The sequence below is a fragment of the Mytilus galloprovincialis genome, chromosome 9 (assembly GCF_965363235.1).
Source record: "Mytilus galloprovincialis chromosome 9, xbMytGall1.hap1.1, whole genome shotgun sequence".
NCBI lineage: Eukaryota > Metazoa > Mollusca > Bivalvia > Mytilida > Mytilidae > Mytilus > Mytilus galloprovincialis.
This window is the reverse complement of record NC_134846.1, coordinates 46,376,283-46,402,180: the sequence shown is the minus strand read 5'-3', so window position 1 is coordinate 46,402,180 and position 25,898 is coordinate 46,376,283. Positions and strand designations below refer to the sequence as shown.

The following is a 25,898-nucleotide window of genomic DNA, read 5'->3' as shown; positions in this document are numbered from 1 at the left end:
ATTTTTTTATGCCCCACCTACGATAGTAGAGGGGCATTATGTTTTCTGGTCTGTGCCTCCTTTCGTCCGTCCGCTTCAGGTTAAAGTTTTTGGTCAAGGTAGTTTTTGAAGAAGTTGAAGTCCAATCAACTTGAAACTTAGTACACTTGTTCCCCATGATATGATCTTTCTAATTTTAATGCCAAATTATAGTTTTGACCCCAATTTCATGGTCCACTGAACATAGAAAATGATAGTGCGAAGTTCAGGTTAAAGTTTTTGGTCAAGGTAGTTTTTGATGAAGTTAAAGTTACCTCAACTTGAAACTTAGTACACATGTTCCCTATGATAGATCTTTCTAATTTTAATTCCAAATTAAAGTTTTGACCCCAATTTCACGGTCCACTGAACATAGAAAATGATAGTGCGAGTGGGGCATTCGTGTACTATGGACACATTCTTGTTTGTCATGAATGGATACCCCATATACTTAGTTTTTCAATCATACTGTGCAGACATTATCAGCTGATGTAAACAAGTTGTGACTTTATAGACATTTGTACATATAAACTTTATAAACTCTTCACTTGTTCTTTGCTAGCTAACACTGCTACTTTTGTGTATGTACTTTTCTCACTTCACTTTTAAATTTCATGAATTGTTTAGCTCCTTTGTCATTTTTATGCCCCATTTATTATGCCCCATTTATTATGCCCCATTTATGGCCATTATGTTTTCTGGTCTGTGAGTCCATTCATCCATCTGTCTCGCTATAGGTTAAAGTTTTTGGTCAAGGTGGTTTTTGATGAAGTTGAAGTCCAATCAACTTGAAACTTAGTAAACATGTTCCCTATGATCTGATCTTTCTAATTATAATGCCAAATTAGAGATTTTATCCCATTTTCATGGTCCACAGAACATAGAAAATGATAGTGCAGATGAGACATCTGTGTACTTGGAACACATTCTTGTTTTAATGTTTCAAGGCAAATGTATCCACCAAAAAAAAGGCCCTTTGAATCTGTTTATTTAGTTTTTTTCTCAAATTACACTGGTCTTGTAGTTTTTTACAGTACTTGTTTAGATGTTTTAAGGCATATTTATCCACTATTATAGCATGAGTTATCTCCCATAAAATGTGTTTGCTTCTAAGGTCATTCACAAATTACATTGGTGTTAAACACAGTAAATGTCAAATGATTCTTGTTGTCTAAGATAATACAGTCTGTTGTGTTAACTTTCTTCATACACATTCTGTGAATCAAGACTGCAGCTATCTTTATTTAAGATTTGTAATATACCAGCAGATCTGAATCTTGAAAATCTCTGAGGATGAGTCCAATAGAGAGCTTGATAAAAAGAAAGGAAATAGGAATAAAATTAATAATTATTTTGAACCAAGTGAGAATGGGCATATAAAGTGCTTCATTATCAGTTGCACTACAATCTAAAAACTACTGTTTGAAAGCATTGTTTTGTCTTTTGACTTGTCTTTGGTAATGCATTATGCTACATCATGAATCCAACATTTTCAGTTGAGAGGAGTAGAATTAAAGTAATGAAATATAAAATTGAGAATTGAAATGGTGAATGTGTCAAAGAGACACCAACCCTACTAAAGAGCAGAAAACATCCAAAGTCAAGTTTTAAAGAAAGGGTACTCAGAGTTTGAGTTTCTTTGATGAACACGAGTTTAAACACCTGTAAAATTAACTGCTGTTTATTTAAGTGAAAAAATGATAAATACGTAGCATTCTAATAATACTTATAGATATTTTGGACAACAACTTATATTTTTAGGAGTAAGTTCCACTTTGAACTTGTCTAAACCCATGCAGAGAATCTGCCATTTTAAAATCTGGGTTGTATTTGTGTGCAATTTCTTTAAAGATAAACAAAATAATATTTCTTGCCTTAAAATCATTATTTTGGTGAAATTTTAATTCAGTTGGAAGTATACACAAATTATAAAATTTGTCGTAATTTATATTTGATACTCAAAGTGCACCCACCTTTCCCCTTTTATGATTATAAATTCCTGATTTCTAATATTTATCATTTATTTGTACCAATATGTATACCAATCTACCACATTTTAATTAAAAATATACATGTTTACTATCAATATGCTACTAGACTAAAGGGCAAATACATGAGTCAGGCACATTGATAGAATTAACATGTATGTTTAGAGTCAAAATATGGTAAATTGGTATACATATGGTACAAGTAAATGATATATATATTAGAAATCAGGAATTTATAATAAAAAAGGGGTAGGACTATGGGGGCTCAACATAGGGTCCTGTCCTGAAGCTCCAATGAGAAATATTAGTGAAAATTATATCAAATGAAAAAGTATATATCAGTAAAACCATAGGTTTTACCTGTTTTACCTGGGACATAATATATTTAGTGTATAAATTTACAAAGGATAGAAGGGTTTGGTAACATTTTACCTAGATTCATAGTACAGATAAATTAATTGTGTCATCTAATGGGTCAGTTTACTACCTGTTATGTGATCTTATGTCATAGACAAGAAATTATGTAGTTTCATAAATATATTAAGTGCAGTATTGTGCGTTTTTTCTACAAATTAATTTTGGTGACTTAGCTTTATCAATGTTTCGGAACTTCTTTGGGCTGTTCTCAGTCTTCAAACTTAAAACCCGAGAGACGGAAATATGGCTGACAATAATAACTCTGACGAAAATAAAACAGAAACTGATGAAAAACCGTCAGAATCACCACCAAATGCGAATGCCAGGACTGCTCAGACACCTATCATTGAAAGCCCTACACATTCGTCTAAAACAAAAAGTAAAACATTAATTAATTTACTTTCAAAATCAATTGCTTATCTGCTCTGTAAGTGTAAACTATTTATGAAAAATTCCATACAAGGATAGTATCATTATCATTGCACAGGCACTTGTTTCTGTCAATGGGGTCTTCGTATAAGTGTGGATAGTATACCCCCATTGAAAAAAAACAAGTGCCTGTGATATACATGATATATTATTATTTTTTTTTTTATAATTTCAAAATTAAGATAGACTTTCAAACATAATTTGTATCTACTATAAAAAAAATACTAGTGTGTACAATGCTGTAGTTCAACTTTCTTCCCCTTATTCTGTAATGTGTATCATCCATCTTAGTCCATAAACAATATACCAGTATGAACATTGTCGGAAAATACAAAATTTATTTGTACAAGCTTTAGAATTTATTCCTGTAGAATTTAGAACATATCAAAGGAAAGTATACTAATATTGTATTTTGTACAAAATCAAATGACAAAGAGATATACCTCATCATCCTTCTTTTCTGAAAATTTTGAATCAATTTAGCCACATATTCTTGTATTCCTTAATTGATCTTAATTGGATTGTTTAACATTTTCTTATTTCTTTTATCATTTTGTTTATAGCTTGCTATGTCATGTATGTGTTGGTTTTGTTCATATATGTTGAAGGCTGTACATCATTTTACATGTACAGTGTATATGGCATACAGTCTCTAGTGGAACAGAGACCAAATGTTGTATAAGTAGTCCTTAAAATGGCAATGATACAGCAACTCCATTTATGGGGACGAAGTCCCCTATAACCATTTGATAACAGTAGAAAAATCAATAAAACATTTTTTTTTTTTTTAAATCGGGAAAATTTACCGAAATTTTCATTCTACTAATGAACTCAAAATTGTTAACTTTTTTGTTTTCAGACTTTTTAAATCCCAGCATTTTTGCAGCAATCTACTTTCTTTTTTCGGTCTCTTTGTCAGACTTTGAGTAAAACATATATTTATCATTCTAGTAAAACATAAGAAGGAACACAATACCAATATCATTTTTAATAATTCTTTGATATGAAATTTCATTACCTGATGATAGCGTTTCTTTGTTTACATTGAATATGACATCATAACATAAATAACGTCACAACTAAAATCCTTAACAACAGAACCAAACCAGAAACGTTACGGCATTTCTGTGTCATTTTTAACCATTTTGAAGTTAAAATGTTTGAAAAAAAAAATATTCACACAGACTTCGTCCCCTTTCACAGGTAATGCCTGCCTCATATTATTTTATAGATATTTAAATAATATGCCATTTTTGTCGAGCCTTCAACTTTTGTTGCAGAAAGCTCGACATAGGGATAGTGATCCGGCGGCGGCGGTGTTAGCTCACTTCTTAAAAGCTTTATATTTTAGAAGGTGGAAGACCTGGATGCTTCATACTTTGTATATAGATGCTTCATGTTACGAAGTTTCCGTCAGTCACATGTCCAATGTCCTTGACCTCATTTTCATGGTTCAGTGACCACTTGAAAAAAAAGTTCAAATTTTTTGTAATGTTGAATTCTCTCTTATTATAAGTAATAGGATAACTACATTTGATATGTGCGTACCTTGCAAGGTCCTCATGTCTGTCAGACAGTTTTCACTTGACCTCGACCTCATTTCATGGATCAGTGAACAAGGTTAAGTTTTGGTGGTCAAGTCCATATCTCAGATACTATAAGCAATAGGGCTAGTATATTCAGTGTATGGAAGGACTGTAAGGTGTACATGTCCAACTGGCAGGTGTCATCTGACCTTGACCTCATTTTCATGGTTCAGTGGTTTTAGTTAAATTTTTGTGTTTTGGTCTGTTTTCTCATACTATATATGCAATAGGTCTACTATATTTGTTGTTTGGAATGATTGTAAGGTGTACATGTCTAGCGGGCAGATGTCATGTGACCTTGACCTCATATTCATGGTTCAGTGGTCAAGTTTTTGAGTTTTGGTCTTTTTATCTAATACTATATGCCATAACTATATTTGGTGTATGGAAATATTTTATGATCTTTATGTCAGTCGCGCAGGTTTTATTTGACCGTGACCTCATTTTCACGGTTCATTGCACAGTGTTAAGTTTTTGTGTTTTGGTCTATTTTTCTTAAACTTTAAGTAATGGGTCAACTATATATGTTTTATAGAAGCATTGTTAGCTGTACATGTGTGCCTGTCATGGTTTATCTGACCTTGACCTAATTTTCAAGGTTCATTGGTCTTTGTTTAGTTATCTTGGTTAATGTTAAGTTTATGTGACAGTTGTAATAAAGCTTAGCTTTATACTTTGGACTATCAACATAATATCAATGATTAGTATAGAAGGCGAGACATTTCAGTGTGTGCACTCTTGTACAACAAAGCAATGATTGAATTTAATCAGCATGATACATGTGATAAGAAGCAGGGCAAAAGAATGCTGACAAACAGGAAAACTCTCTGGTCTACTACTCAACAACTCAAGTCTTTCATTTGTAAACCCTCTGGCTTTTTTCTAATGCCATAAAAACATTCCATATAAAAAAAGGAAGATGTGGTATGATTGCCAATGAGACAACTCTCCACAAGAGACCAAAATGACACAAAAGTTAACAACTATAGGTCATCGTACGGCCTTTAGCCATGGTCATCTTCTCATGACCATTTCTATTTGACTGCCAGGTACTCAAAGACACTTGTATGTGCAAGAGGTAGATGCTCATATCACAATTATTGTGAGGTACATGTACATGGTCAGTACCATAGGGATTCAAACTCTCAGTCTTTGAATCTAAAGGCAATGCTCTAACAGAAGCACTGACACATACATGATTGCATTTCAGTCTGTTTACTTTAATGAAAATCTGACGCCAAGATTACATGTATATATATATATATGTATCTGAAAAACAAATTTGTCAGAAAATCTGATTCATGTGTTTCTAATTATTTTCTGAAAATAAGAGACATTTTGTAATAGCAAAAGTACTGCTTTTTTAATCTCTTAGTATTTAAATCATGAAAATAAAATACAGTTAAGCTTCATTGGTAAGCATTTAACCTATGTCAGACATGTCATAGCCCATTCATTTTACAAATCATAGGTACAGATAGCCATGTCTTACTCTTAAACTTATTTAACAAAGTCAAAGCTAAGTTTTTGTGCATTAAATCTGTAAATTCCTAAAATGAGTGCTATATATTCATTGTATGACACACAATTAAAAATATACAAACATATAATTTCAGTTGATGTTCTCCTCAAGGCTGCAGGTGATGCTCCAATAATGAAGAAAAAGAAATGGTCTGTAGATAGAAACAAGAGAGTGAGCTGGATATCAGAATTTATAAAGAAATATCTTAAATTTGAACCAACAGAATCTATGGTATGATTAAGCTGAAAGCTTTCTTATTTATATAAAAATAAGAAGACAATGAAACAACTCTCCACCATTGATCAAATATAGTAGAATATAAGCATATATTTCTTTATCATCATTTTGTTCTAATGATTTTATAATGCAGTTATCATTCAGTAGGAATAATAACTAGAAATTGTAAAAAAAAATTTCATTATACCAGTGTACTTGGTATTGCGTAATGTGTAAACATAACTCATGATAAGTCGGACAACGTCCAATAGGGGTTGTCTTCATAGACAGTACAAGTTAATATTAGATGTTTTTTTATACAACCGCAAAAACTAAAAAATTTTGGTCGTATATTGGTATCATGTCATCTGCTTCGTCGTCTAAAGATGGATGATTTCTGGATAATACCTTTGGTATAAGTAAATAGTAATCAATGAAATTTTAACACAAGGTTAATGACCACAAAAGGAAGGTTGGAATTGATTCTGGGAGTTTTGGTCTCAACAGTTTAGGAATTAGGGGCTAAAACTCACCCAAAAGGGTTCAAAATTAAACTTTTTTTGTTTGATTTCATCAAAAATTGGATTATTGGGGGTCTTTGATATGCTGAATCTATCCGTGTATTTAGATTGAACAATAACCTACAATCCTAACACACTATTACATGTCATAAAACATTACTAAATAAGTTAATTTGTTCTATTTCAGTTTCTATATGTGAATCAATCATTTGCTCCTGCACCAGACACAGAAGTAGGCAGTGTATTTGATGTAAGTAGATGTTTTATTACAGTTTTAATGTAAAAAGTAAAAATACAAAAATACTGAACTCCGAGGAAAATTTAAGATGGAAAGTCCTTAATCGAATGGCAAAATCAAATGATTAAATACATCAATCGAACAGACAACAACTGTCATATTCCTGACTTGGTACAGGCATTTTCAAACGTAGAAAATGGTGGATTGAACCTGGTTTTATAACGCTAAACCTCTCACTTGTATGAAGGTTACATTTTAGTTGCGTAAATGTTTTGTTTTAGCCTTTGGCATTTAGTTCTATAGTTTGTAGTGTGGATTTGCATTCTCTAATCACTTTCAGATAGAACAACCCTTCCACTAAATATAACAGCAAGGAGAATCATCAAAGAACTGCCTTTTCAAATAATTCTGTATCATGTAGTAAATTTTAATTCTTCTGAAGTCATGGTAGGATATAATTCAAATCAAATGAGAGAGCAGAAAATTAAAAAGGTTATATTGAAGACTTTTTATTGTTTGCACCAAGTTCAAGAAAAAGTCATGAATTTATTTCATTATTTTTCATTGTATTTTACTAAAAATTGCTTTATTTTTTAGTGTTTTGGAAGTGATGGTAAATTAGTACTCCACTATTGTAAGACACAAGCCTGGGGATGACACCTTGTTTATACAGAAAAAATGGAGGAAAAGTGCAATACAACATTCCTTAACATTTTATTGACAATATACCTTATATTAAACGAAGAGCTTAATGACATACTTTTAAAATGAAAGAACACCATGTTTCAGTGTATATTGTTATTATGTTACTGATTTGCTGCTGAAAAAGAAATTAATATTAAAATAGCATTTTAGCAACAATCAGATTCAAATATTTAAGATAAAAAAAAACATAATTTTTTTAGCAGCATTTTTTGTTTTGAATAATTTTACTGCTGTAAGGTTAATGTATATATGTGTGAGAGAAAAAATCTTGTTGCCTTTTGTATGACCAGTAGTTTCTAATATTTTTATCACACAAAATAAAACTTGTCTGATTTTCTAGTATTTCTAAATGTATCAACAGATTTCATTCAAATTATTTTTAAAAACATTACTTAAAGATTGACTGATTGTTGATAGAACTGTCTTGGTTATGTACAGATAAAAAGTATATAATTTACATAAAATTAGTAACATATATTGGTTACAGCAGGGTTCTCTTTACATATTGAATTGATTTTGAATTTATGTTTATGTTTGTTTGAAGAAGAATGACTGTGATAATTGTAAGATGTTATAGTATTAAATACATGTCAAAATAAAATTGTCAATTGTTAGCTACCCTTATATTTCCTAACAGAAACAGCCAGACATTCAAATTTATAGTGTAAATCCTAAAAATTAAATGGGGAATATAATTAATGTTTATTTTTGTTGTTGTTTGATTTCCAAATTATTTATAGAGTATGTTGATCATCACTGAACATTTGGTTTTAGAAAACATCATGGTCACCCAAAGCAAATGAAGTGTAATAGCTAATTTGGATGAATAAACCATAAATTTTATCATCAACTTTAATAGCATATGGTTTCGAAAATATATATGGAATAGAACCTTGAGGCAAAATCACATCAATAAGTAAAAGCAACAAAGGGCCTAAGTTTTATGTTCTGAAAATCCACACAGTCTTCTTAGTTGAAATAAAACTTATTTAGGAAATAATTTCTTTGATTCAAATTTCTTCGAGCACTAATGACTTGCATTGTACATTGTAGTATCATTTTAAAAAGAAGAAGTCAAAAATTTGTCCATATGATTTGATAACATATTTTGGTATTATAAGACTATCATATCAATATCAACCAATAAAGATAAATAAAAAATATCAAAAATCCTAAACGAACAGAAAAACATGGTATTTGCTATATCAGTTTTCCCTGCACCCATATCAACCTGCTCAGTTCTTCTAAAAATCTCAAATTGAGGATTTGATTGATTGATTATTGCGTGATTGATTACTGCTTCTTTAATGATCAGTAAAAACTTCATGTAATTCATGGAAAAATGTCAAAACAAATAAACAATTTATACAATAGACATTAAAGATATAATAAATAGGCTGGTAATTTGGACAGCCACTGGAAAATTAGAGCATTTTGGATAAGGGATATACATTCTACCTTGCATCAGGTCAACTACAGAGCCCTCAAAGAGGTTTTTCATTATACAAAAAAACATGGCTTTATCATTTCACAAGGCATCAGATTTAATATTTAAATTTTGACCAGAAGCCTAACTTTAGCAAAGGTTTCGCTGTCAGACTTCCCATTTAATGAATTTAGTCTGAAATATGCTTGCAGTCAATTCAGAACTGTTTTGTAGGTTTTTATTGGGTAAAGACTGCATATAATGCTATTCAAATCCTACAATATTTACTGAATATCTAAATCTTCCAAGGTTTATCACTACTTTTGAGAGACACAAACTATAGTGCATTGATCATAACAGTCTATATACATCTTATGCATGAATATTTATTGAAATTTATCAATGAAATATTTGTGCTCAAATATTCAAGTTACAAAATGATATATTTGTCAAGAAAATTACATAACTTGTACTTGTATCTAATATCTGTTCATAAAATATCAATGGATGTCATTGTTTAAATCATCAATAACAATGAGTTTTTCTTCCTTTGTCCAGAATTGTAAAGGAATCAACTTCAACCAATGCTTATTTAATTTGACATCCACTGATAACTGTAAGCAATCTGAACCCTTCAGTCATGGCTGGTAATCTCCACACGCAGAATAATTGGTTCTGCAATGAAAACCATTAGAGGATTTTCCGGTTGTGCTTGAGTGGAGTTATTTTCACCCCTTCAAAAATTATGTACTTTTCTAAATCACAATTTTCTAATTCAACTGATCAAAATATTGAAAATCAGAGAATGCTGTGCTGAATACTTGAACAAAGAGATGCATGTATCATTTACTGATGTGCATGGTGTAAGACTCCTACAAAATCATTTGTCCAACGAGTAATTGCTGAAAAAAGTGACATTTAAATTTGAGATCAATGAGTAAAGACCATACATTATGGTTGGCTATAAAAGGCCCCACCATGACAATAGGAACAAATTCAATTAAAGAACCTTAGTGAGCACGCTCACATACCCCACGTCCCCACATTGTCATTGGAGAAATTAAATAAGTATAAGAAAAAATATTGAATAATAATTTCCTGTCAATATACATAGTATGTCCTTATTATCTACAAAATTTCATGAAATTCTGTTGTGTGTTTTCAGAGGAGTTGAGATGACAAACTGTTGCAGAAGTACATTGAAGCAAATAAGTTCAAAGGGGCATAACTCCTAGAAAAAAATTGAACCGTAATTTCCTGTTGATATGCACATCTACAAAGTTTCATGAAATTCTGTTGTGTGGTTTGAGAGGAGTTGCGATGACAAACTGTTGCAGTAATACATTAAAGTAAATAAGTTCAAAGGGGTGTAACTCCTAGAAAAAAATTTGTATCGCAATTTCCCGTCGATATGCACAACTACATAGTATGTCCTTATTATCTGAAAAGGTTTCGTGAAATTCTGTTGTGTGGTTTGAGAGGAGTTGCGATGACAAACTGTTGCAGTAGTACATTAAAGTAAATAAGTTCAAAGGGACGTAACTCCTAGAAAAAAAATTGAATCGCAATTTCCCGTCGATATGCACAACTACATAGTATGTCCTTATTATCTGAAAAGGTTTCGTGAAATTCTGTTGTGTGGTATGAGAGGAGTTGCGATGACAAGAAACAGGACTGACGGACTGACGGACGGGTCAAAAACATTATACCCTCCGCAACTTCGTTGCGTGGGGTATAATTAAGAAAACTAACAGCCTAATTTATAACAAAACAGATTTAAACAGATATGACAATCATTTTTCTCATTTGAATTGTTTTACATTTGTCCTTTCAGGGTCTTTTATAGCAGACTATACGGTATGGGCTTTGCTTATTGTTAAAGGCTGTACGGTGAACTATATTTGTTAATTTTTGTGTCATTTGGTCTCCTGTGGAGAGTTGTCTCATTGGCAGTCGTACCCCATCTTCTTTTTAATATGAATCAACAATAACTACTGAACTACAGGCTCCTTATTTGGTTCCATTAATCTGGGTCAGTATTGTAACAGTACACAAAGAACAAACTACAAAAATCAGTTAAAAATGGCTAAACTCATCAGGTGGAAACAAACAGAAATACATTGAACAACATCCCAAAAACAAAGACACTCAGTACAGATCAGAGAGTACTTGCAATTACTGACAGCTAGTTCAAAGCCATTAACAACTAATGAGCTGACTATTGCGTTTGGGCATTGTTGGTTGCCTTACAGTGACATATAGTTGTTAATTTCTGTGTCATTTGGTCTCTTGTGGAGAGTTGACTCATAGGCAATCATACCACATCTTCTTTTTAAATAAAATCATGTATCTTTGACTAAACTATCAATTAGTACACATCCAATCAACAGCCGATTTAGTTCAAAGACATCATTAATAGTCAGAGAAAAACATGACCTTGTGCATTGCCAAAACTACTGTGACTTCATTATTATTGATTGGATATATTTTGTGGATTTCGTGGGTACAGGTGAACCATGAAATTAAATGTTCAATGAATAACAAATTTTCCAAAGCTTGTATGCAAACTTCTTCAAAACCATGAAATCAAGTGGTACCTAACACTACAGGGAGATAACTCTGTAAAATCATCTAAACGTTTAAATTACGTTGTGTTGTTAAGAGAATATTTAAGCTTTTCAATGATCAAAATAAGTGTTTGTCAAACTGCTATATAACCAGTGTAATTTTTCTGATAAAACAGTTGGTTCAAATTTTTTGAAATTTTTATATTTCTGTAAAAGGGTCAAAGTAAATACTTTATCAAAATTTGAAGAAAATTAAACGAGTCAAATTATTTTAGTTAAAGTGTTAGGTACCACCTTAATCCACAAAATTGGTACCACAAAAATAATTGAAACCACAGTAACAGTATCAACAGATTTGAGTCCTGTGAAGGTGCATAGGTGTAGTATTTAGTATGTTTTAATTTATTGATAACAAAATCAATATTTACTCCAATAAAACAATATTCAAAGATAAAATACCAGAGATTATAACAAACTAAGCTCTCTGGACTCATCAAAATATCAACAGGGACAGTTAATGTGAAAACAAATTAACTGAAATTAATCTGTGGCTTTCTTGAAATTTAGATATAATTTTTTCCTTGCTTAAATCCACTTCATTTGGACTGATAGTTGACTCTCTGTTTGAAAATGGTTCCATGTTCCCAATTACATTTCAATAAAATAGTAAAAGAATGGTTCTACAGTGTTTTATCATTTTATTGTCCTTGATGATAAATATATACTTCATTTACAAATAAATATTTACAATTAAGATTCAGATCTATGAAAATGAGGAAGTAATATTGTAAATGCAGATCTAGATCACAAAGAAAAACAGTTGCAAGCAACAGTTTGGTAGTATACCGTATATTTTGTAAAGTGAAATGGGGAAAACAGTGACACATTCATTGATAATGATTATAGAAATTACATTCTGTTAAACTTTTCATGAGAAAATAGAAATATTAAAAATTAAAAAAATATGATGGCAGTAAAATAATTGAAGTTTCAAAATATTTGAAAAAAGCAAACAAAAAAGTATTGGGTATTGTTTTTTGGACATACAATTGAACAGAAAAAAGTAATACTTCAGTGGTTTTGACATTCTTGTTATCTAATGAATTATCTTAAACTAAAAAATACAACCCTATTCAGACAGATGAATTATTCTTCACAAAAACTAATAACAATTCTTATGGACGGACAATTGAGCACAAGGGGATAAATTTGGTTGCAACTGTGACACTTCTCATAATAAAAATAATTGAGTATAATTCATTTAATAATAATAAATATATCACAGAATTTATCCATTCCAAATTCATCAGTAGTACTAAGGAATCCGTCAAATAAATTTTTCATAAACATTAAGATTCATATACAATATTTGCTTTGTTAATTTTGAATTGTCTTTAGCATCTTGGTGTGAATGGGAATTTCCATATGAGAATAGCTCCATCTTCACTGACACTGACGATTAAGTTCTGGTTAGGACAGATTTTAACTTTGATGACTGAGTCACTATGTCCGATTCCTACACCTACAACTTCTCCCTCTTGGTAGGTCCATACCTATAAAAGAAAAACAAAATTTTGAATAGTCTATAAAACGCCAAAAAATCTCTATTTTTACATTAGCTGTTGTAATTTTTAGGAACCCCTTTGCTCCAAGTCAAATAGCATTTGAGAGGAAAAAACAATAACAAATGTATATTAATGGTCTACCATAAGCCGTTATTAGAAAACTGAATTTAACTGTCCATGAATTCTGAAAGGTAATACTCGAGTCCATCATTCCATAATAGTTGCCACAAAAGTGAAAAATGCGATATTGAATTATTTTTTGCTGCACATGATAAGAAATATTTTATTATTCTTTTATTCACAATTCATATAAATTATCTCCCTTAGTTAGTAGTTTCCCTTTACTTTTCTTCACAATCTAATTGTTTTTCTTAGCATACAACTGAAGTAAATTTGTACCTTAATCATTCTGTCATCTCCTCCTGTGACTAAGAATCTTCCATCAGGTGACAAATCTATGGCGTTGACAGATCCACTTGAAGAACCATCTAAGTCTCTAATCCTTTCTCCACCATGTGTCTCCCAGAATCCTATTTTTCTATCTGTTCCACTGGTTACTAATTGTACTTCTTTTGCATCATAGGTTAAACATTTGAATAATGTGTTGGCGAATACTATTCCCTTCCTTCTTTTATTTCTGAAATGATAAATATAAATTTCTTTACAATTATGCATTCAACAGCTCAATCTTAACCCAAAACACTCTAATAAACTTGAATGTAAAAAATAGATAGTAGTTGAATTTCTATACACAAAATGGAGGATAAATTAAACATTCAATGTGAAACATTTCACTTTAAGAATAATTAAGATGGAATAAAGTGCATTCATTTATGACAAGCGCATAGAAGAAAGCAAAAAAACAGCTCTTGCATTTCTGTTTGTTGGAGTATAATTGAATATCAGGTCCCTTTTCTGGATTTCTACAGTCAGCAGGAAGGTCAAGTGTGATATGAAGAATAACAAAATTAGACAACAACTTAGAAATTTGAAATCAAAATTTAATTTCAATCAATGAAGATTTGAGATCAATATTTGTTGTAAATTAAATCAGGCTTCTTTAAATATATACAAAACTTACTCTAAATCCCAAATAATACAAGTTCCATCATTGCTAGCAGTGGCACATTCCAGGTCTCCATTGGTTATCTTGACATCAGAAACAGTTCCTTTGTGTTCCATCATTGTTTCTGCCAATTTTATAATGTAAACATCCTCGCCTTTCATATTCATACTTTTGGTAATGTCCCAAATGCGTACTTGGCCTTCACCTCCACCACTTACAATTCTCCTGCCGTCAGAAGTACATGAAATAGCAGTTACTCCTTTACTATGAGCTTCTCCTCTCTCAAATTTCTGTTTCAAACTTTTTCCATCTTTTGAAAAACCATATCCTCTAATAATACCATCATCCCAAGCTGAAAAACATGGGTAGACAAATGAGTAAAACTATCTAATTTATTTATAATTACTTATAAAAATATTTTTCTCTGACGAGCCAATTTACTACCTGAAGAAATTGAATGAACTGTAATGAATGTTACTCTTTTGATCCACTGAAAATACTATCAATATTATCTATTTAGAAAGAAAACTATGAAACCAAAGTAATATCTACTTAAATATAAATATATATGCTGTCATCAAGTTTCCATGGGAGATAATCCAATATCATTAAACCCCCTTTTAATCACCATACATTATCCTAAGTTTTACAAGATATGCATGTTCCATTTATAGTTTATACCATCAAGTTTATTCGGCTTAAAAGGAAAGACATCTTAAAACTTTTACTGATCTTTGTATAAACCCAATCATTTACTTGTTTTCAGAATAAGCATATGTGTTAGCAAGATTATCTTTAAGAAGTGTCTAATCTTGCAATACCTACCACTAAATATTGTTTTTCCATCTCTAGTTATGCACACAGCATTACATGTCTTATTGGCGACTACATGTCGTAGAATTTCTTTTTTTGTTGACATATTCCATACCCTAATTTCTTCTTCTTGACATGTTACTATTAAATTGGAAAAGCCACTGCAAAATAAAAGACATTCATTTATTTCAAAGTTAACTCTACCATAACTATAGTGACATTTAATGTAGTTTATTGTGGAAAAAAATTAACAAACTTTTGTAAGTAGAAATCTTTCATTACCCCTGTTAGTATTAAAATAAAAAACAAAGTGTAATATCAACAGTGCTTTCCTCAAAAACAATTGCAGTCTCATTTGGAATACGTGAGAATATATGACCTCATTAAGATTATGATTTTATTTTGAATACAGTTTTCATTCTCAAAAATGTATGTTCTAATCAGTACATATTCGGATTTAGCATTAAAACATAACAAAACTCAGGGAAAACTGTCACCTTTTCCAATGCCAGAATATAAGTGCATAACATCAACAGGATATATGATCATAAGTTATAATATCTGTATATCAAAACATATTTACTTAAGTATTAATTTATCAAAAGACAAAATAAACAAATACCAAAATAACTTACAATGGGAATACAACATCTTTAACAGCTTTGGAGTGACATGTTTTTACTAATTCTACGCCTTTATCATCGGTCTGTGTTTTTTTCTCTATTTTAAGACCAGTTTTCTTGTTGATTTGTTTCTGATCACCACCACCACTAACAAATTCTGAATAGTTAAATCTATAAATTTGAGAGTTAGCAGCTCCAACATAAAACTGAAAATATAAAGTAGACAAAATAAAATATTTGAAAAATATTCCAATAAAATGTGCTAAAAAATTATTTCTAGATAAAAAAAATTACCCACATTTTAAGTATAGTGTTTTCATGTGTAAGAATTCATATTATTGTATAGCAATATAATATTTTCAACAGAACGTAACCAAAAGTTAGCGTGCAATAAATTCTAATATTGCACTAGTGCAATAAATCTTCAAAATTCGTGACGTCATTAACGACAAAATCTTAGGTTAAACCAATTTTTACTTTCAAATATTATATTTCTATACAATAAAAGGGTTATTGCATGAATATTGGGGAATATTGTCCCTCGTAGAACATATATTGCACTCGCAAGCTCGTGCAATATAAAATTCTACTCGGGACAATATTCCCCAATATTCATGCAATAACCCTATATTATTGAAGTTATGAAATTGGTTGATGATAATACATGTAATTTGGTTTCCACCTTGTCCACCAATGAAACATACAACTAGGGGAATATCCTTATATTTGTCCAGCAATTGTAATTTAAAATCTTACAACAGAATATGACATTATTCAATTCTTATTCATGGCTTTAGTTCACAAAAGACATTTACAACAAAATCTACCTCAACTTTTCAATACACTTACAATAAAATTTACATTGTATGATTTTTTTTAAACCTTGCAGTGGCAAGTGACAGATTCTCTTCAAATTTGTAAATCAATGTTTATCATGTATTTGTAAAGCCTTGTGGTTTACAATGTGGATTTTTTTAATCACATATTGCTATAATGAAAATGCACCTTTAAATGAAACTCATCCAAAAAGGTTATAATATTTACCTGATGGCCATCTCCTCTCAGGGCTATAGATGTGATTGCAGGTGATGATAAATTGGATAAATTTTTGTCCTTCCATGACCTGAAATGTGCACAAAAATAAGTCATTTTGAAATCAATCTTTGTATTCGGCAATCAACACTAAGGTTTTTTGAAGGTGAGTCATTGGACTTGTCATTCTTTAAGCATATGTAATCCAAAAGTGAGAAGAAATGTTATCTCTATTTATAATAGTTTCAATTTCAGTCTCAACGACAAAATAAAGCAAAACAATGACATCAAATTTTCCATTCTTCAAAAACTGCAAATTATAAATGCACAGAATAATTCCTAAATTAACAATTCACAATCAATAAATTGCTCAAGGTAAGTATTTATCCTACCTTTTCTTTTCAAACAAGACTTCACCTTTGTCTTGTTTCTTGTAAAATTTAGCCAGGGCTACTTCTCCATCTCCTGCTCCTACTAAGAAGTCACCAGACTTGAGAAGTGCCAGAGATGTGACACCTTTACTAAATAGTTCTTTCTTTGGTCCTTGGACTTGGAAGAGCCTGGTTCTCATATTGATACCGATGATATCTCCAGTTGTTGTACCACAGAAAAAGAATGGTTCAGCCATGTGATCAGCCATCTATAAAAAGAATAAAAAAATATAGAAAAAGCACCAGAACTTAAGTCACAGTTTTCTCCAAAAAAAATTCATTTAGGAAGTCCTAGTTAACAGTAAATTATAATAAAATGTCCGGCTGTGTTTCTGGAAATGTTACATATCACATTATGTATACTGTTTAGAAAATGTTTAGTTTGAATGAGTATGTAATTTCTATGTTACTACGTCTCAAAAGTCTGTGTAAGTGGAAATACATAAAAGGTACCAATAAGGATCAGTAGAAACTACTTTTTTTTGGAGTTTTTTTAAGGGCTTTGGTTTAAAGTAAAAAAATCATTGGTTGTGTCTACATTCATCTGTACTAAAATTAGGAACCTCATTTCTAATATCTTTTCAATTTCATAAATCATTTTTGTAAATTGATATTTTAATTAGTTAATTTATATGACTCTTAATTCCATACTAATGGAGACTCTGTTTCACTTCATAGTCAATCATTAAAAGAAAAAAATATAGAGGTAAAAACCTTGTGCCTCATGGGTAAGGTACTTGATTGCAATGATTTTTAAAATATTTTTAACATACAAAAGAATATAAATTGTACTCACCTGGATACATTTAACAACTCGTTTAAGTTGACCCATGACTACATTTGTTGCTTTGATTTTTCTGTTTCCAACATCAAGTTCCCATACTCTTAATGTACCACTGAAAAAAGAAAAGCATTTAAGATTTAAAGCTTAAGGTGATACCTAACACTACAGGGAAATAACTCTGTAAAATCAGCTAAACGTTTTAATTACGTTGCGTTGTTAAGGAAATATTAAGCTTCTCAATGATCAGAATTACTGTCTGTAAAATTGCTATGTAACCAGTGTAATTTTTCTGATAAAATGGTTGGTTCAAATTTTTTGAAATTTTTATATTTTTGTCAAAGGATCAAAGTATATACTTGTGAAAATTAAACGAGCAAAATTTTAGTGAAAGTGTTGGGTACCACCTTAAAGGTAGATAACCAAAATACCTATCTCTGAAAAAGTTCCCTGTTTTCATTGTTAAAAATCAAAACAAACGTAAAGGTTCACTGAATTTTAGTTGCATGCATTGTACTTTGATAAAGATTGATATAACATAAACAATCTATCAAAACTGAACAAATTTGATTCCAAATTAATTGATAGAAATTGAAAATACTAACTAAATTTAGAAATGATAATACTACGATTTTAATCCCCTCAGACTGATTTGGCTAAATTTTTTGTCCTTTTTGGTCGTATGTATCTTCAACTTTTTTTGGTTCTTATATATATGTACATCACTGGCTACCAAATATTCTGCTTTGAGCGTTCCTGATGAAGGTGAATACAGAAAAATGCTTTGGATGCATGAAATTTATAAATAAGTTTTAATTTTTATTAAATAAACTTACTCTCCTCCTGTAACAAAGATATCATCACTGACATTGGAGTAAGCTACACAGTATGTTACTCCAGCACTCTCTACTTGGGCTTGGTTTCCACAAATGGCTTCTTTACTGGCTAGATCCCATACAACAACACTGAAATAAATAATAACTATTTTAAATATCTTTCCTTATCTAATGATTTTTAAATATTGAATTACCTTCCATTATATGATTCAGCAATAATCTATTTATTTCAATATCAAAGCACACTTTGGAAGAAATAATATAATAGAAACAGAAACTTATCAGTAAAGATCATAAATTAATGTTAAGGATCCAGTAACTGAGTATTGTAAAAAAAAAGTACAATATAATTCTGTGAAAAAAGTACATCAGTTGCATTCTAACTTTCCTTGATCATTTCACACAATGCAATGAAAAACATTGTCTGCTTTTAAAGAACTTCAAAATTAACAAGCTTAAATTTTAAGTAATATATTAAAAGTATTTACTAGACAATGTCATAAGTAATCCAAACATTTTTTTTAAATATCAAAACTTTATTGACAACTGCATCTATGTATGCAATGCACTCACCTTCCATCATCTTGCCCACCAAGAGTTACAAGATATTTTTCATTAGGTGAGAATGCTAAGTCTTGTACTTTCACTTTGTGAAGGCTGAGTGTAGCTATCTGTTGTTTCCTGTGAAAATCCCATATGATGACATTAGCCTAAAAAATAAAATATCATTGAATTAAAAATGGTAATGCTGGTACATTTGTAGTTCTGAATACAATTATATCATTGATGTCTAGATGTTAACAAATTGTATACCTTAATTCATAACTGAATTAGGTACCTAAATAATTGACATAAATTGTGAGTACAAAAAAAACAACCCCATCTTACTTATAATTAGCTCAATAGCAGAATAATTACAGCTCAATGGGCCATGAATATGATTTGCTAAATCAAAACAGTTTTAACTATGATACATTTGTGTACAATAATTAAAATTAAAACACTGTATATGTGGACAGCCATGACCACAAGAGTCAGAATATGAAAACAAATACATTTTTGGGAGGAAGAAAAAAAAATTTGAGAATCGAAATGGGGAACATCTGAATATGTCAGAGGGTCTGAGACAACAACTCAACCAAAGAGCAAACAACAGCTGAAGGCCACCAATGGGTCTTCAACGCAGCGAGAAAATCCTTAACCCAAAGGTGGTCCTCAGCTGAAATCATAACTTCTATGGTCTTACCTTAAATCCCATGTGTGTGACTTGTCCAGATGCTAGGTAGTTTCCAGATGGTGACACAGCAATACATGACACATTATTAGTGTGGCCTGATAATTGTGAAAATTCCTTTGTAGTAACATGTTCAATTATGACTGTATTTCCTAGAGGGTAAATCAGGTGTTCTCTTCCAGGATGAACTTTCAAACCAGCATTTACATCCCCTAAAATGTTAAATATCACTTAAAATATCTATAGACAATGTGATGATATTATAATAGATTATTTGTCAATTTATATAGAAAAATTACATTTCAATTAGTTTTCATTAGTTTATATAATTAATGTCATGATTCATATACTGATAAATATATAAATGTACATCTTATCGGATTTCAACAAGAAAACCACAACTCAAATATCTCTGATTTTTATGGTTTACCGTTTAGTTCAGGTTTCTGTTTGTCAATGTGTGTACAAAAATTTTTTTTTTTATTTTATAGTATTTTTTTTTCTTTTGACACAACAATGTCCATCCCTTTTCAATTGAAAGTTTCAATTTTCAACCACAAAAATTGCAAAGTTAAATCCAATGATTTTCTTCTTAAAATCTGAAAGTTAATACATGTATAAAACATTACTAATCTATCATCCAGTAGAATCCATGACAAATCCCCCCACTGGCATATCGCCCCACTTTCTAAAAAACCGCCCCACTCTTGTTTACCAACTCACCCCACTTATGAAAAGGGTAAACTCCCATTGCAAATAGTTATGATAACATGCTCCCCTTATGAAAAGGGTTAAAATCCCGCTGAAATACCGTCTGTCAACTGGCCCCATTCATGACAAATAGATAAACCACTTATAAAAAAGATGCAATCCTGTTGTATATCTTTGTCCCTGCCCACGTCAATACCTAGTGAAGTGCTATAAAATCAAATTGCTGTTAAAAACTCTGTTTTTGCAATAAATTAAAGTTATATAAAAATGTTAATCACGCATCAATAGTATGATTATGATACAATTAACAGGTTTCTTTTCAATTGTTATACAAATAACTAAGCTTACAAGTATAAAGTTATTCTCCAATAATGATACAAAAATGTATTTGCAATTATATTTTAAGAATGTTAAAAAAAATTTAATAAATTTCGGTGTTTTTTTTTGTATTTTGTGTAGATTACAAAAATCAAAATAAGTTTTCATTTAAGTGCGGCTACTTTATAGACATGAAAATAACATATATATACATAGAAGTAGATTTTTCCTTTTTTCAATACGTGAGGCGAGTTGACAGGGGAAAAATTAATTGGATTTAACCCTTTTCACAAGTGAGGTGATTTTCTAAAAGTGGGGCGAGTTGGTTAACCAGGTAGGGGCGATTTTTTAAATTTTTTAATAGTGGGGCGAGTTGGTGAAAAAGTGGGGCGATTTGTCCTGCTTCCATCCAGTACAGCATAACTAAATCAACAATTACTTTAGTGAGCAACCAGCTCAACACTTCTTTAAAAATATTGTATAACCAATAGGGCTCTTCACTGTTAGTTCGGCCATATTGGATAGGGGCAGATTTTCATATTAGAGGTACAAATGGTGCGAAAAATAGGGGAAAACATCCATAAAACAGAGCAGTTGCTTGGAAACATGCATAGGATTTCCACCTCTTTCAAAAAAATCTACCCCTATCCAATACACCTTATCGCTAATCCCAGCTGACCCGGCCACTTGCACTTTTGACGCATACAACCATCACTTTTCCATTGTGGTGTCAGATATTTTGTTTTGTGATGTCAAAAATTAACGGAAACCTGTGTGATATCTAGTAATGGCGGACAAATAGCGATAAGGTGTATATGGCCGAACTAACCGTGAAGAGCCAGCCCTATTACAAATATACATGTACATGTAGGACAAACTGTTCTTAATATGTGCCTTAATTAGCACTAATTGGGAATCTGCATGCAACACTTGAACCATCATGACCATACTGTTGTATTAAGCCAGTATTGGTAAAAACAACGTATTCATGGCTGATATAATACAATAATGGGTTTTCCATTTTTGAATCGTTCAATAATTTTGACATTCAATGGATATAATAACTTCAAAGTTTTACCAGGAAGGTTTGTGTTTGTCCAGTCATGTTGGACAAATAGGGACAAGGTGTGTTAGTATTATAAGATCTGGCATCTGGGTAAATAAGTCTTTAGAAAGTCAAAATGTACATATAAAGAAGATGGAGAGTGATGAATGTCAGGGTATTTTTTATTATAACGAATGATTGATTTGTTACAAAGGAAAGCAATACAGGGCCAGCTTTGGATACTATTTTTTCAACATTTCAATAAGTAAACAACAATTATAGTGTAAAGCATATAAAACAATGGCGCATAGGTTGGGAAATGCTGCTGCATTATTTATACTGTGTCTGCGCTTTTCAAACAAAACTTGTCAAAAGTCTCATCTTACCGTTAAATCCAATGATTGAATCAAGTTCCAATCTTGGAACATCAATTGGTGTGTCTGTCATCTTATTTTTTGTAGTAGCCTTCTTAAAATAGGAACGTCAAGGCTACTTGTACACACAAAGCTAAACACTGCCTTTCAAAATTTAGATGTTGTCATTGGAGACAAGCATGGCGACCAAAATAACAACGCCACCTATTTCCGGTTGTCTACTCCACAATTCATTCATTCATTACCGTTCCAAGCAGGTGTCCGTTGCTAATTTAATTAAAAAATTTAATGTTATTATAAAAAAAAAATCACTTAGATAACAAAACGGAACTTATGGTGGAAAAAGACAGTACCCAACTCTTGAAAAAAAGGGGGGTTTAAAAATATTTTCAGTTTTGACAACGTCTACCATATTTTTTTTTCTTTAATAATCCGTGACTTTTTTGCTGTCTTATAATATCCTATAATAGCCACTGCCTTTCTTTTAATAACCTCTCTGACACATTTACCTTTTTTTTGCAATAAATAAAAAAAAGTGAGAAGGGAGCAATACCGTCCAGTCGGAAACAAGGTTGAAATAGAACAAAAGAATCGAAGCTCTTTGTTAGAGAAGGAGATTAATGTTTACTGTATTGTTGACTATAGTGACAAAATTTTTAAAAGTTAATAGAAACAAACAAAATTGCAATTTTCTTCTCAATTACGAGGTGTTTTATTTTAAAAACATCATTTGCATAAGTTTTCAATTTATCTAGTACATAGTTAAGCAGAACAATTAGATATCAAGTCGACGACATGGGTATCTTTCAAGTTGGATGAAGAAAATGCATAACCTCCGAATTTTATGAAAAAAATTACCACGGACGGAAAACATATCAATCTATTAGTTCAGTAATTTTCGTGTCTGCCCTTCCATTATGTGACTGAAGAAAAAATTCCAAAAAATGGGTAACAATTGTATCGAAAAGAGAAAATCGAGTTCACCTTTTTATGTTGGGGCGTGTTTGAGTTGAGTATTTTGTCTTGCAGTGGTGGATCCAGGGGGGGGGGGTTCCGGGGGTGCGCACCCCCCCTTTATTTTTGCCGATCAATGCATTTGTATCGGGACATATGTTTTGCACCCCCCCCCTTTGCCCTGCTTTGCCCTGGGTTAGCACCCCCCCTTTCGAAAATTCCTTCATCCGCCCCTGTCTTGATATCGTACAAATTTAAGTAAGAATATTTCATACATCGTCTCGCTTCAGATTCTATCATTTTTATATATTAAAGCTACAGGTTGACTTTATAACACAAAAAAATCACAGTACTAAAAGATGAAATATATGGGTCAACTGAAATACCTATCTAATGAGTCACAAAAACAGAGAAGGTGTGTTCGAATAGTTATTTTTTACTGAAAGTACTTGACGACAGTCTTTCAAGTTGGATGATGAAAATGCATATCTTCGAAAAATTCTAATTTTTTGTGTGTGATTACTAGGGTTTATAGTCTTCATACACTAAAAAAATCTAGTCTGCCCTTCCACGAAATATTTAATTAGAATTTTTTTAAATGTTTATGAATTTTCGAAAATTCCACCTGACAACCGATCAGACAATAGTTTTAAGTTGAATCAATGCAGACAAGATTATTAACTGATGCTCATTAGCTAGTTGATACATTTGTCTTTTAAAATACAATTGACCGTGGGCATATAAGGATCGTAATGGTGCAATGTGGATAAATTTATCGGTTTCCAAGAGCAATATTGGTAGCGCGTCATCCCTACAATGGCTTCCATTTCTACGATTGTGAAAATGAACTGGCGTAATGGGGAGATAATTTTGACGAAGTAGACTCCTGACTGCGTCCGCTTGTTATACATTTTCTTTTACATTATGAAATATACTCAACTAAAAGGGCCATATTTTACCATAAAGTTTCAAATATAATCGTTGATCCTACAAAATTTCAAAAACATGAAAATAATATAATCTTTTTATTAAATAATAATTCATACACAATCCTAAAATTGACTTCCTCTTTCATCTCAGACAGTTTGAACCTGCGTAAAGCAGAACAAACTCTATAAAATTGTCAATATGTCTAATTCATAATCATTGTTTATAATTATAATATTACATATTAATATAGTCATTATTTGCAATACTTATTCCTGTATTATGTTTGACCAACTATGTAATTCATTTACCATGAGCCTTAACCATTTATTGTTGATGAGTTTGTGCTAATAAAATATTTGTATATTTGTATTTGTACGAGGGTTTGGATGGGGTTAAATGATTAAAGAATAATGCCCTTTAAAATGAAGATTAGAGAATAACGGACAAAAAAAATGAAGATTAGAGAAAAAATTTGTAAGGGTTCCGCGGAACCCAGTGTCTCGCCTACTTTTGCTGTAAATTGCAGGATCAACAAAAATGAGGGAAAAAATCAATAAAAATATTCCGCTTGATACCATGCATGTTTGGATTGTAGGAAGCTTCTGTCCAAGTTTGGTAAAAAAAATCCTGGATAGTTTATGAATCTAATAAATGTTTTAAAAACTAACTGCAGACTGGATGTAATGTTTACTGGAAAAAAAACTAAGTTCATTTATAAGTAAAATACAGATACCGTGACCGGTACAAAACATTAACAAAATTTCCTTCTAGATACTAGCTTTTGATCATAAACAAGCTTCTGTCTTAGTTTGGTACAAATAAAAAATAGTATAAGAAAGTTATCAAAATTTTTAAAAATTTAAACACAGAGTGAATGTCAGTGTTGTTTCCTGGCAGAAAAAAAGTCCATTTAAAGTAAAATATGGAAAAAATGGATTTGTCATTTTACAAAATTTACTTCTGGCAGAGACATATAATACATTTGTATTATATGTCTCTGCTTCTGGATACTATCTTATGATCATAAACAAGCTTCTGTCCAAGTTTGGTACAAACCAAGCATAGTTTAAGAAAGTTATTAAAATTTTAAAAACTACAACCACAGAGTGATGTAATGTTTTCCCGCAGAAAAACTTAAGTGCATTTATAAGTAAAATACGGAGAAAATGGAATTTTATTTTCACAAAATTTACTTCTGGATACTATCTTATGATCATGAATAAGCTTCTGTACAAGTTTGGTAGAAATCTAGGATAGTTTAAGAAAGTTATTTAAATTTTAAAAACTTTAACCACAGAGTGTATGTAATGTTTTCCCACAGAAAAACTAAGTCCATTTATAAGTAAAATACGGAAAAAATGGAATTTTATTTTCACAAAATTTACTTCTGGATACTATCTTATGATCATAAACAAGCTTCTGTCCAAATTTGGTAGAAATCCAGTATGGTTTAAGAAAGTTATTAAAATTTCAAAAACTTTAACCACAGAGTGAATATTTGTGGACGCCGCCGACGACGACACCGACGACGACGGAATGTAGGATCGCTTAG

At 31.1% G+C, this 25,898-nt stretch overlaps 2 protein-coding genes across 2 annotated transcripts; one reads left to right on the top strand and one right to left on the bottom strand.

Annotated features, from left to right (window-relative positions):
- The first annotated feature begins 2,630 nt into the window (after nt 1-2,630).
- LOC143045124 (ubiquitin-like protein ATG12) lies at nt 2,631-8,254 on the top strand. Its single transcript, XM_076217439.1, has 4 exons — nt 2,631-2,802; nt 6,055-6,191; nt 6,885-6,947; nt 7,533-8,254. The coding sequence occupies exons 1-4, from the start codon at nt 2,667-2,669 to the stop codon at nt 7,590-7,592; spliced, it is 396 nt and encodes a 131-aa protein (XP_076073554.1). The 5' UTR covers nt 2,631-2,666; the 3' UTR covers nt 7,593-8,254.
- A 4,625-nt stretch (nt 8,255-12,879) lies between these two features.
- On the bottom strand, nt 12,880-22,648 carry LOC143045123 (cilia- and flagella-associated protein 52-like). Its single transcript, XM_076217438.1, has 12 exons — nt 22,475-22,648; nt 20,027-20,226; nt 19,354-19,490; nt 18,781-18,909; nt 17,960-18,059; nt 17,125-17,372; nt 16,745-16,823; nt 15,713-15,906; nt 15,090-15,238; nt 14,280-14,616; nt 13,598-13,835; nt 12,880-13,186 (listed from the first exon to the last, which is right to left on the bottom strand). Exons 1-12 carry the CDS (start codon nt 22,533-22,535, stop codon nt 13,028-13,030), a joined length of 2,031 nt encoding a protein of 676 aa, XP_076073553.1. The 5' UTR covers nt 22,536-22,648; the 3' UTR covers nt 12,880-13,027.
- Between the last annotated feature and the right edge of the window lie 3,250 nt (nt 22,649-25,898).

Coding starts and splice junctions, on each gene's coding strand:
- LOC143045124 (XM_076217439.1), top strand. CDS start 2,667: ATGGCTGACAATAATAACTCTGACGAAAATAAAACAGAAACTGATGAA. Junction 2,803..6,054: donor ACATTCGTCTAAAACAAAAA/GTAAAACATTAA, acceptor ATATAATTTCAG/TTGATGTTCTCCTCAAGGCT. Junction 6,948..7,532: donor AAGTAGGCAGTGTATTTGAT/GTAAGTAGATGT, acceptor TTTATTTTTTAG/TGTTTTGGAAGTGATGGTAA.
- LOC143045123 (XM_076217438.1), bottom strand. CDS start 22,535: ATGACAGACACACCAATTGATGTTCCAAGATTGGAACTTGATTCAATC. Junction 15,239..15,712: donor AAAGATGTTGTATTCCCATT/GTAAGTTATTTT, acceptor TTTATTTTGCAG/TGGCTTTTCCAATTTAATAG. Junction 13,187..13,597: donor GAGATGACAGAATGATTAAG/GTACAAATTTAC, acceptor TTTCTTTTATAG/GTATGGACCTACCAAGAGGG.